The sequence below is a fragment of the Macrobrachium rosenbergii genome, chromosome 10 (assembly GCF_040412425.1).
Source record: "Macrobrachium rosenbergii isolate ZJJX-2024 chromosome 10, ASM4041242v1, whole genome shotgun sequence".
Classification (NCBI taxonomy): Eukaryota; Metazoa; Arthropoda; class Malacostraca; order Decapoda; family Palaemonidae; genus Macrobrachium; species Macrobrachium rosenbergii.
In genome coordinates, this window is record NC_089750.1 from 14,227,741 (window position 1) to 14,240,055 (window position 12,315).

Sequence of the window (12,315 nt, forward strand, 5' to 3'; positions counted from 1 at the left end):
TTAGCATCAGGAAATTGTATTACGTTTGAGCTAAATCTTCATGGAGGTCTCGCTGTGGGGTTGATATATGCTATTCGTCCTTTTGAGATCTTATAATAAATCATCTTTTACTCAATTCCAGATCTAAATTGTTGTTGTAGTTTTGAATTTTTTTCTATTGACAGGTATTGAAAAGTACTTATAACAGTTAATATCTCATTTATGTCTTCTGAAGGTATGGTATATAGTCTCACTTCAAACTGCTTCGCCCTGGTTTCTACGACTAAACAACTGAGACTCCATTAAGCTAACGATGACAGTTACTCTTCTTTGATGTGCCATACATAAATTCCCAAAATGACTTGTTTCTAAAAAGATCTCTTTCTCTGTGCCTCTTTTCGCTCTGTCTTTCTCTCTCTCTCTTTCTCTTGCTCTTGCTCTCGCTCTCGCTCTCGATGTTTGCACAAAGCATTGCACTTGTATCTTTAATGTGTACTTATTTGGTGGCTCTGATCTTGTTGTTGGGGCAAATTAGAGTTGTTGGAAAATGGTTCTAGTTCATTTCTTGTTCTTTTACTGCGGTTAATCGACAAGCAAGCAAGTTTTTATTGCTTATTCAGTTCAGTATAAGCGTACATTCTCTCTTTGTCAATACATATATATAAATGTATAAATATATATATATATATATATATATATATATATATATATATATATATATATATAATATCTATTTATATGCACATATATATATGTAATATATAATATATTTATATATACATTTATATATATGTATATATACTGTCTATATATATATATATATATTTATTTGTATTTATATATATACATATATCTGTACATATAAATATGTGTATATATGAATATATATATATATATATATATATATATATATATATATATTTATTTATTTATTTATATATATAGTATATATATATATATTCATATTCATATATTTATATATATATATATATATATATATATATATATATATATATATATATATATATATATATATATATATATATATATATATATATATATATATATATATATATATATATATATATATAATGTATATAGAGGCAATGCCAGTAAGGAAACCTTTCCCTTCACCGAAAGCATTGCATTATCCCTGACAACCAGAAGCAGCTTGAATTATCCTACGCTGCATCCATTTTTAATAACTCTAAGCCGCCAGCTTGAACTCTTCTCGATGCGTCTTCTGTCTTAAATAAACGTGTCTCGGCTTTCTGTCTTCTCATAAACCTCGGCGTTCCTCTCTTGTCTATCAAGTGTCTAACGCGGCCCTCTTTACTCTCCTTGACACAGCGTCGCCCCGGCTACCATCGCTTCTACAATGAGCAACTCTTTTCCCGACAGATCCAGCACGCCGTGGCGACTCTCAAGCAGGTACAGTGCCGGCCCCAGGGCTGAGGTGCGAGGGACTGTCCCAGGATCCCCAGGTTACTTTTCCCAGGAGTCCATGGGCCCCTACCTAATCATCCCCAGGCTGGTGCTTTAACCTTGTAACTCAGACATATTTTCTGGTATTCCTACAGAAACAGGTGCTTTTGGAAATGTTTGTTATTCTTTTAAGAGCATAGTGAACTAGATTTTACGAAAATTGCTAGTGCCCCATTTTTTATTTAGAATGAGATGTCTGTGCTACAAGCTGAGTACTGTGTCTGTGTCCTCTGTAACCTAGCCTGATTATATCCTGGCGAATTTGTACAATTACTGTACAGTAGTCCAATCCATGACTTTCATTGTGGAAGGGTGTCATGTGATCCAGTTTTATATTTTATTTACTTTTTTTTTGGTATAATGATTGTCATGGCTACTGGATGCAATATCCCTTTACTTTTTTTTAATGAAGGATGGTGTAGGGCAACCTGGCGGGTTTTTACTGTGGGGGGTCTCTCGCACTTTTTGCCCCTGGGTGCTCCTGCCCCTGTCTGTGCTGAGTTTGATGGTCCCTCACTCCGATATCCTTGGGACCCCGTGGTGACGTCAGAGTACATTATTTTTGTTATTTTTAACCTTTTCATCCTCGTACATTATGATTTGGGGTTCCCTGCAGTAGGGCGTGGGCCCACAGTGCAGTGTGTCCTGGTATCCGCGCCTGTGATGACCCAGGTGTGGGCACCACGCCCTTGTGTTCCGTCATCCTCATACCCTCACTCTGGACGACCAGGGCTGCCCATTTATTTCAGTGATATTTTTTCAAATTTTATGACTTTCATTTATTTATCAGTGTTCACAGTTTGCATATGAAAAAAAAAGATATTTTTGAGCTATATTATGTAGTAGGTGTGTTGTAAGATGCAGTGTATACATACAGATTTCATGTATGTGTGCACCCTGAATGCAAAACATATTGTATGCCAGATGGTACAAGTCAATTGTTTCGGAGACTGCTGTGTTGTCTTGTCAAAGCTTAGTTGCTTTATAGAAGTTTTAGAACCCGTATCCTCAGACTGAATATGAATTTGTCGTGTGTGATTTTGTTTGCTGGCAAATCATAAGAGAATGAACCAATATATTTCTTTTTTTTATTTTATGATGGTCAGGTGAGATGATCAATAGGGTCTTTTATACAGTAAGAGTACCTGAATGTATTGAGAGAAATTTCACTTCTCCTGCCATTTGAACTGGGCTAGGAAACGTAAGAGTTTGGTTTTCGAAAGTTTGGTGGCATGCTGCTCCTTTCTGTAGCCTCCCAAACCCCAAGATCCTCCACCTCATTTTGGTTTCAGGCAGTGGAAAAGTTCAGCGCCAACACCCAAGAGATCAGTGCCTCCCTGCGAGCCTTTACCCAAAAGCTTCAGGAAACTGAATTCCCCAATGATGTGACTTCAACCGAAGAATTGCTGAATAGTCAAGTAAGTGTGAACTTATGTCACTTCGTTACGTCCTAGGATGAAAACAGGAACTTCGTAGGTGCTTAACATTAAGCCAGTAACTTACCACAGCGACTCAGTAAATGAGATATTGTTTAAGGTATATTTTTTATGTTGACCGTCGCGTCTGTAGGTATCACATTCATTACTGTATTTATTTAATCTATTTTTATTCATAAAAACTCAGATTTTTATATAATCTTGAACATTTTTAGCAGAAATAGTTTAAATGTACAAGTGCACTGCAGGTATAGCTCAAGTTTAGCCTTAAAATGTTATAGCACCACCTCTTCATGGTAATTAGAATTTAGCTTTCCCCTCTTTTGACTAGCTTCAGGGATCATTATTTTTTATTGTTATGATGACAGAATTCTTTGGTATCGTTTTTAAGGAAGGCGGGATAATAATGTATTAGGAATAAGTAAACTGCAATTTTTTTCAAGTCTAGGACTATCTCCAACTTCCTGTCTATATTAGCTAAGTTCAATTCGGCATGCTCTCGCCGTCACAATTAGCATCATGTACATTTCCATAGAAAATAAGTAGTTCTCCATATCTTACCTATACTACGTAATCTCTTTCGCCTGCTGTGATTTTCATTTGCCTCATCCATTCCCAATTTTTTACTCATATTGGGCATTCTTCCTGCACCGTGTTGTGCTTCTGTATTCTGAACTAGACGCCTTTATGGGTGTATCCCTGTATCCTTGCATACATGCCATCTTTGCTCCTCTTCCCTTGCCCTTAATCTTTCATCTCCTCCCTGTGTGAGTAAAAGTAGTATTGCCCCCTCATGTCTGTTTCAAATGTATTTATTCTCTTTTTTTAGGGGAACTCATTGTGATCTCACACTTGTTTTGACACTGATAAAGTAAATGGCATGGCGTGGCGTAAAATATTATATTCATGTTTGTTTATAACCTTCATTAGAAAGGTAATTTTGTCACCTAGGGCTAGGAGAAATTTAGTAGATGTTAAAAATGGAATTTTATGTGTTTCGTAGAGTGGTAATAGCAATAAGAGCAAATATTTGTAACTGGAAAGAAATATGACTTTTTACTACTCTTAGCATGCTGTTAAATGTCTTTTATTGACGAGTACCTTTTGTTTGTTTTTGTGCTAGCAGTATAACCCATTAACCGCAGTCATCGTTATTTGCAGAATGCAGTTTTAACTATCTTAGTTTAAAAATGGCACCATTACATGATTACCAGATCAGTAAGTTTTCCATTTTATAGTTATCCTATTGTAGGGTCATTCCGGTGCCATTATAAATGTATTTTTGAAGACTGTATTCCAATGTATTCTAAATATATAGTTTACTTATAAATGGACGAACGCGTATTTTGCTGGTGGAGTTCAGATCTCGTTTTTGTATGTCTGCAGTTTAATCAGAGATTTGACACCAGGAGCACTCAAATGGTTATAAAACGACAAATGCTTAAAAAATAAGTACATCAGTTTTTTTAATTAACGTAAGCAGCCATGCGTGTATGATGAAGATTTGCTATACATATCCGTATACTGAGAAGATTAAAGAAAATTATCCTTGAAATACCTGAATTAAATAAGTAAAATTTCCCCTTTTTTTCTATATTATATAGCCATGGATAAATTATTAAAGATGAATACGCTGAGTTGTATTATTTATATTGCTGTTTTTTTTGTAGATTCTTTTTGTTGAATAACTTTTTTGAGGTCGATAAAAGAATCGTTTGTGAAAATTTTACTTAGTGGCTATTGTGAGATGGGATATGCTAATGTCCAGACTGTAACGACGTACTGAGTGAACATTGAAAGAATAGTAATAAACCAAGAGTTTTACCTAGATTTGGCAAAATATTCTTTATGGCTTCGTGTTGCACTTTTAAAATACTTTGCATTACCAACAGAAAATTTTTGACACATTTAATCCCGTAAAAGGAAAAACCTGTTGTAAAAAAATGATGACCGCAAAGGAGAATTTTACTCGGACTGACAGTAAAAAATGTCTTAGGTATGTCCAGTTATTCTTTACAGACCATTTAAACCAAATAGTCAATAAATTAAGATTTCTTTGTAACTCCACATCTCGTTTTCAGTGTGCAGAATACAGCGTCTTGAAAGACGATTTGCTTTCTGCATCTCGACATGGGGAAACCTTGCTGAATTGCATAAAGCGACCGGGAGAACCACGCACAGCACGTCTTTGTCCCGACAAGCTCATCAATGTAACAGCAGTAGAGCGCCTTTTGGTACAACTCGAGGAGACGGAGAGGACGTTTGATGAATTCTGGACGAGGCATGAGGGCCGTCTCACTCAGTGCCTCCAGCTTAGAAGATTTGAAACCGATTTTAGAGAATTGCAGGTAAGTTTTAGATTTTCTGGGAGAATTGTGCTGCATATTTCTTTTTGTGTTTTGCCTGTGGATTTGATACAGGTAAATTAAAGACAGGCACTGTAGAGAAGTGTTTTCTTTACACTCGCCAAACAGATGTACTAGTCAGTTTAGCTTTGAAATGCCTCTTAAATTTCCTCCTGATTATGAAAAATTAATTCTTTCTGTTCCTTAAAGAATGATTGATAGAATCATTTTCATTTTTAAAATAAGAAAGTTAGAGCAGCTTAAAAAATTGTTTCTTTTAAGGGATTTTCCATTTTAAATCTTTCTTGCGTAAGCAGTACGTGGATTTTGTAAAACTAGATACTTTGTGTATTCGTGTTTAATGTGAAGTGAAAAAAGGATATACAGTATAATTGTATGTGGCTAAGTGTATACTGTCTGAATAAAATTACTTTAATGTCATCGTTTTTAAATGTAACAAAATTTTCTTCTTGTGCTCATCTTAAAAATTTTTTCTTGTAGACATGCCTGGAGGAATCACTAAAACAGCTATCAGGAATGTCAGAGGTTGGAGATTCTGTAGCTCATGTGGACCAGCTCTTGGCAGAGGCTCAAGATTTCCACATGATGTGTGCAGTAAGTCACTTTCACATGTTCAGTCATTAGTTTATGTGTAAAAGACTACTGCATGAATTATAAGACTTCTTATAATGTCATGAAGTACTGAATATAGTATAGAAATATGCACAACATGGGTTGTGTATATTAGGTATTGCCATTGACTTTAGGATCTTGGTTGTAAACTGCAGAAACAACTTTAACTAGGAAAGACGCCTAAGCAAATTTTATCCTAGTCTGTCTTAAAAACAGCTGCGTAACTGTCGTCACATCTGGGAATGAAGAAGCATTGTCACTTGCCTCCTTAACAAGGTACCACTACTTCTGACAGTGTTCATATCTGCCAAAAGCAGACACTTTTTCTTGATGGAATTGTTGATGTTTTGGTTACCTCTTGTATCTTTTCATGAATTTAGACCTCAAAGGATAGTGCCTCGAGTCATACTTTTATTAAACTTGCTGCTCAACTGAGTAAAAATAGCGCCTCAGTGGCGTGGTCGATATGGTGTTTGCGTCCCACCTCGGTGGTCGCAGATTCGATTCTCGGCCATTCCATTGAGGAGTGAGAGATGTGTATTTCTGGTGATAGAAGTTCACTCGACGTGGTTCGAAGTCACGTAAAGCCGTTGGTCCCGTTGCTGAATAACCACTGGTTCCATGCAACGTAAAAACACCATACAAACAAACAACTGAGTAAAAATACCGTAATTACAATACCTCAAGTCCAAGTTGTAAGTTTTCTTAGCAGATGAGATAGCCAGAAATGGATTGGTCCTTTGTAAGAATTAGTTTTCGTCAGAATATAAATCTACAAATATGTGATAAAATCATCACTGTCCCGCAAAGTGAATTATCCCTTAAGGAAGATGTAAGCAAGTTCCTTGACATATACAGTAGGGTTGATATAGTGGACATTTCAGAAATTTGTAGAGAGCCTGCACTCTTTGAAATAGTTAGGAAATGGGACAGAAGGCTACATAGTTTTCAGTATGATTCAGATGCTGAGGTAAAAGTAACAATCTGGAGTGTTTTAGGCCAGCCCTATCCTTGAGTAGGTTACAGCATACTCCAGGTCCACTATCATTAGAGAGAACCATTTTAAATTCTCTGACCAAGTGAAAAAGTAATTGATTTTATGTTGCCTCTCCACTTTGTAAATCACTGTTATTGCAAAACCTGGTTTGCTGCAGGTAAAAGTAATCTTTCTCATTAAATCTCCAAACCAGTCTTTCAAATGTACTTTCGTAGACCACATGGGATAAAGGACCATGTAACATTGTATTGGTCTTTCCCAAAAGTCATTTGATATATTATCAAATGAGTTACAATATTAACAATGGCTTGATCTATAATGTGATCTTTTGTACGAGTATGTTAAGCATATGGTATACTGTATATTGAAGCTATATGGTATTTTATGTTAATGCATTCAAACATTTTTATATGGTGTATTAACAAACTTTATACAGTAATTTCTAAAAAAAGTATAATTAAGTGACCCACAGTGAAAAGCTGTAAAATATCCTTGTAATTTGGATATTGCAGTAATCCATTTAGCAAAAAGTTTCGTAGCATTATACATATGATTAGCGATCAAGCACACTATGCAAAATATTCCTCTTTAATTGCAAGATGGTCTGCAATTATACAATACTGTATAGTATATTGAAAATGGTAATTTTAGGGAAGAAATTTAGTGAAGGGAAAAGGAAAGGGCAAAAGTTCTTTCCCATTAAAGTGAAGTTCATATTAATAACATTTTTAATTTATTTGCAGGACCAACTAGAAAAGGCAGAGGAACTACGTATTATTGGTATGCAGTTAATAGAGAGCCAGCATTATGCTGTTGATTCTATTCAGCCTAAGTGCGTTGAATTGGTGAGGATGCGAGATGCTTTCCATGATCGTATCACCACGCGCCTTGAAACCCTACACAAGTGTAGAGACCTTCAAGAGCGCATTGAAAGGGTAAGAGCGTTACTGTCCATCAAAAACTGTCATAACTTTTTCAATGATTCAGCTGATATTAGAACAGGATCATGTTTGTTTTTAAAGTAGTCAACATAATACAGTATTCAGGTAGGGCTCCCTAATAGAGCACATCTCTGTTAAGCAATGTTTGAGCATTCTTTTAAGGATTGACCAAGTTACAGTACATTATTCCATTTTTATATATTTTGCACAAGAAATATCACAAGTACATTTTCTTCTTAAAAAATAATTTAACAAAATATTGAATCTAATTTCCACTTTTGTTAGGGTTGCAGCATAGCATTAATAATGTACTGTAGATGAGAAGTATATGTTGCCTTTCAAAGAAGCTGAATGAAGGAGATTTTCGTTTTGTTTAAAAGATAATGTCAAGTCTTGTTATGATGTTTGTGCTCCTCTATTACATTGTTTTAGGTTACTGCTTTGCGCTTCATTGTCTTTACTACCTCTATGGAGGGCAGTATTGTTTTAAAATTAAACTAAAAGGTGGTCATAATATTGAAGGTGTATCACAAAGTATCAATGCAGACAAACAAGACATTCATACAAATATGATCTTTAGTCTTTGTGACCTTCTCATTCCCTTTCTGTTGAAGAATGGGACAAATGAAAATAGAATTAAGTATTTAGCAAACTCATTAAATTGTATTAGAAAATCAAAGGAAAAAGCATTGATTTGAAAAACATTTGAATGCATATTCTTCTCCCTCCCTTATAGCTCTTTATGAGGTAAATGAAAAAGTGAGAAAGAACAAGAGATATAAACAAACACTCAGACACTTCAGTTTTTATGCAATACAAGTTGATACTTTCTGATCTGAAGAAAAATGTAAGGATATCATTCATATAAATACTATGCAGTACTCTTAAAATCACTATGCATTTTTGGCTCCCAGCAATGCAAGGAGTCGTAATTGGATTTATAAGTGTATCATTAGGGTACTTAGTGTATATTCCAAAAACGTCTTGAAACATTTTTACTGTGTGTGTACTTTGCATATGCTCTGCATCAATTACACATTCCAAACCAAAGTATTGAGGTATCAAAATTCAATTAATGTAATGAAGTGGAAGCAAAGCGGTGAAGAAGAACCCACAAATAAATAGATTCTTATGAGAATAGGAATTTGTGGTGTCTTCTGTTTCTCTTTTAGTCGAACTTACGAGAATAGGAATTTGTGGTGTCTTCTGTTTCCCTTTTAGCTGAACTTTTGTTCTACTGTTTCAGATTGATATTTTTTCATTTACCTGATGTGCTAGTTATTGCTTTAGAAAACCTGGCATATCTATTTAGAGAGGATGTAATGAATTATTTTTTGTTTTTTAAGGGGTAAGCAATTATTTCATCCCCTATGTAGACTGTTGCTTTATTAAAATGCTTTTGATGTGGTGAAGCAAGTGTTGCTCAACATGTGGAATGTCTTTGAAGTGCATTCCATGAAGGAATTGCATGTGAGTGTAAAACCATTTGCATATCATTCAATACTACATTGTTTAAGATCTCATTGTCATTAAGTTATACTATTGGTAATCAGAACCATGGTTTAAAATTTTCATTTTTTCGAATTAAAATGCAAAAAAGTTTTTTTGAAGCATATAAAGTATGCAGTGGATATTGTAGGTGAACAGTATTCATTATTATCATAAGGTTAATGTATCCACCAAGTCACACTTCTAGACTCTTACAGGGCAGACACAACAAATTTATTATGTAGATAATTACAGGGCAGACACATCAGATGTATTATTTAGATAAGAGGTAGAAAGTGAAGCAAAGTAAAGTTAAAGAAGTTGGACAATTGAATAGGAAGAGGTGAAGGGAACAGATGAAAATTAAAAGGTAGACAGCAGTGAAGATAAGGTCAAATAGACTGCAAGAAACTTTTGGCACTGTACCATTAACTTTATGCCACAAAAGGTATGCTGTAAATGGTACCTTGTAGGGTTGGAATGTACTTTAGGGTAAATGGATCTATACACTGTAGGTACAGTAATGGGAAAGAAGAAAAATACTTATATATTTTGCATGTTAGAGTCTTTTAATTGAATCTGATTCTTTTCTTGATGTTATGTCTTTCTGATACACATTGCAGGCTAATAAATGGTGTACTGAGGGAGTGGAACTTTTGGCTTCACAACAAATTGAACGGTGTCAAGCCCCAGAGTTTGCTGAGGAAGCACTAAGGGAACTTGAAGAGTTTATGGCCTCATCAGACCACAGCAGATTAGGGTCATCACATGAACTTAGGAGCATTTTTGAGGAATTTATAACTCCAGAAACCAAAGGTCTTGTACAGCAGGTAATTAAAACTTTTTAAAATTCTACATAGGACTTACCCTTTGATCAGGATCAGCAAATAATGGAATAAAAATATTTTAAAAGTGTGGCGCTGCAACATAAACCTACAACAAATTCCTTTAGTAGGCTACTGAGAAGATATTGTTTTAGGTTGTTCTATGTTGTAGTCAGATATGTTGTTTTAAGTGTTGTTGTTGCATGACTTATTAGTGCTAGATCTGTCTAATTCATGGCTGCTTTTGGACTGGCTTACTGAGATTTTTGTCAGTAAAATATAATTTTATATTTTTTTCGATAAAACAGTACATGTGATATTCAAATTTCTACAGCTCACAGTTAAATCATCAAAGAATAATTTGTAGTTAAATGACGATAATCTTTAAGGTATCTTAATTTCTCTATTACTAGAAACATATTTTACTCATTACAGGTGTTAAAGCGTATTGAAGATGTACAGATGATGTGTGAGAAAAGAAAAAGCTCTCTCAAAAAGCTTGCAACGCGATTACCACGGCCAGTACATGCTGTAACACCAGAGCCTGCAGTGCCATTGCATTATCCTCAAGGTCATAGTAATGTTCATCCTCATTCACATCCAGCATCTCCACTTCATGCTGATCTACCAAAATCTCCAAAGAGCATGAGAAAAGCTTCCACCTTACCTAAGGTGAGTCTTTTACAATAGTTTATGAGTATCCATATGGTACTCTGTAGATTGTTCAGTTTTAACTCTTGTGTGGTTGTTCAAGGTAAAGTAGATACTCTTGTTGATCTCTGACAATTTAAGTGTTGCTAATATTTATCTTTCTTGACCGTTCCTTGGCACGAGCGGTGGGAGACACTCGTCCTGGAGGTGTAGAGGTTGATTATCTGGCTTGGTTTTGGTGCGGATTTTGTCATCGTCGGCAAATAGAAAGTGAAGATGAGGCGAGAAATTTATCTCATTTAAGCTTTCTTCCATTTTTCCTCCCATAAACAAAAAATACACCATTGTAACTTTGGATGTACTGTACAGCATTATTTCTTGTGCTTCATAAGCAGTTCCTACCAGTAATTGATGCTTGTGTCATATAAAATTATATATATTATTTTACTGTATTTTAAAATGGCTAATGTAAATATGCACAGAGAACATATTGAAGGCTGTCTGTTGACTTCATTTTCCTGTTACTAATAAATCCTTTGATTTATAATGCAATAACTTACTTAGGAACTTTAACTCTCACCCACATATTTGGTAAATTATGCATGATTGAAAAACATCCATGCAAGCAATTTGGGTTGTCTAATGTAGCTAAAGATAATATATCAAAATTTATGTAACTTTTATCATGTTGTTTGGAACAGCAAAAGGTTCCCAAGGGTCAAATACTAACATACACAAAACAAGCACAAATGAGTGTTTGCTCTTTATTGTTGCAGTTGCTTGATGTACCTCAGAATTTACTGTCATTTGATGACACTTTAAGAACTTTAGTGCTTCTTGCATACTTAAGTAACTTCCTTAAATTTTAGAAGCCTTATGAGTTGTTTATGAAAGCTCTACTTGAAAAATCATTTTAGTTTTCAAAGTTACTTCTTGACCTCATAATATTTATGGGTCCTGTATCTAGGCTAGGACAAGCTTGAAATTTGTTATTAAGAAGAAGGGCTTTTTTTTTCAGGTTTGTTTGTAATGCTGTATCAAGGAAATTAGGCACATATTATGTGCATCTTTCTGAGATGAGTAAAATTGTAATGTGGTTTTGGTAAAAAGTATATTGTGTGTGTTCAGCTTGTAACATTTGGCAGTTCTGTACTGGAGAAAGAGAATGCAATTTTTTAACATTATTTAGATGCTTAATAACATCCAGAAAGCTTGCGACTTCATAACTAATTTAACATTTCAGACTTTGTACATTGAAAATTTACATGAATTTAGTCACTTGTACCATAAGTTTGTTTTATAGATGAAATTTGGTTTACATCTATAGTTGTTACAACAGCAGATCTTTGTTGGAGGAAACTACAAAATTAACTTGCTTATAAATTTTTCAAAGAATATATTCTTGGAATAGATGTTACGCCTGAAGCCAGGGGCCCAAGTTATCATACGTCGACCTCGTCCAGTAACTGTATGCTTTGGGCAAGAGGTGGACTTTCTGAGGCCAATCGTAGAGGATCCCAGTCGTTTTCATCAAGT

The 12,315-nt window shown here is 34.8% G+C and overlaps 1 protein-coding gene across 5 annotated transcripts in view; it reads left to right on the forward strand.

Annotated features, from left to right (window-relative positions):
- LOC136842501 (guanine nucleotide exchange factor DBS-like) overlaps positions 1-12,315 on the forward strand; it is an 838,144-nt gene that overhangs the window by 787,537 nt on the left and 38,292 nt on the right. For 3 of the 5 annotated variants that reach the window (XM_067109882.1, XM_067109884.1, XM_067109886.1), the window contains 7 exons: positions 1,330-1,410; positions 2,757-2,882; positions 4,982-5,248; positions 5,747-5,860; positions 7,619-7,810; positions 9,928-10,134; positions 10,564-10,800. In XM_067109882.1, the coding sequence (XP_066965983.1) occupies positions 1,330-1,410; positions 2,757-2,882; positions 4,982-5,248; positions 5,747-5,860; positions 7,619-7,810; positions 9,928-10,134; positions 10,564-10,800 (1,224 nt within the window). The remainder of the gene's footprint in view (positions 1-1,329; positions 1,411-2,756; positions 2,883-4,981; positions 5,249-5,746; positions 5,861-7,618; positions 7,811-9,927; positions 10,135-10,563; positions 10,801-12,315) is intronic. The other 2 variants (XM_067109883.1, XM_067109885.1) reach the window with 2 other exon arrangements.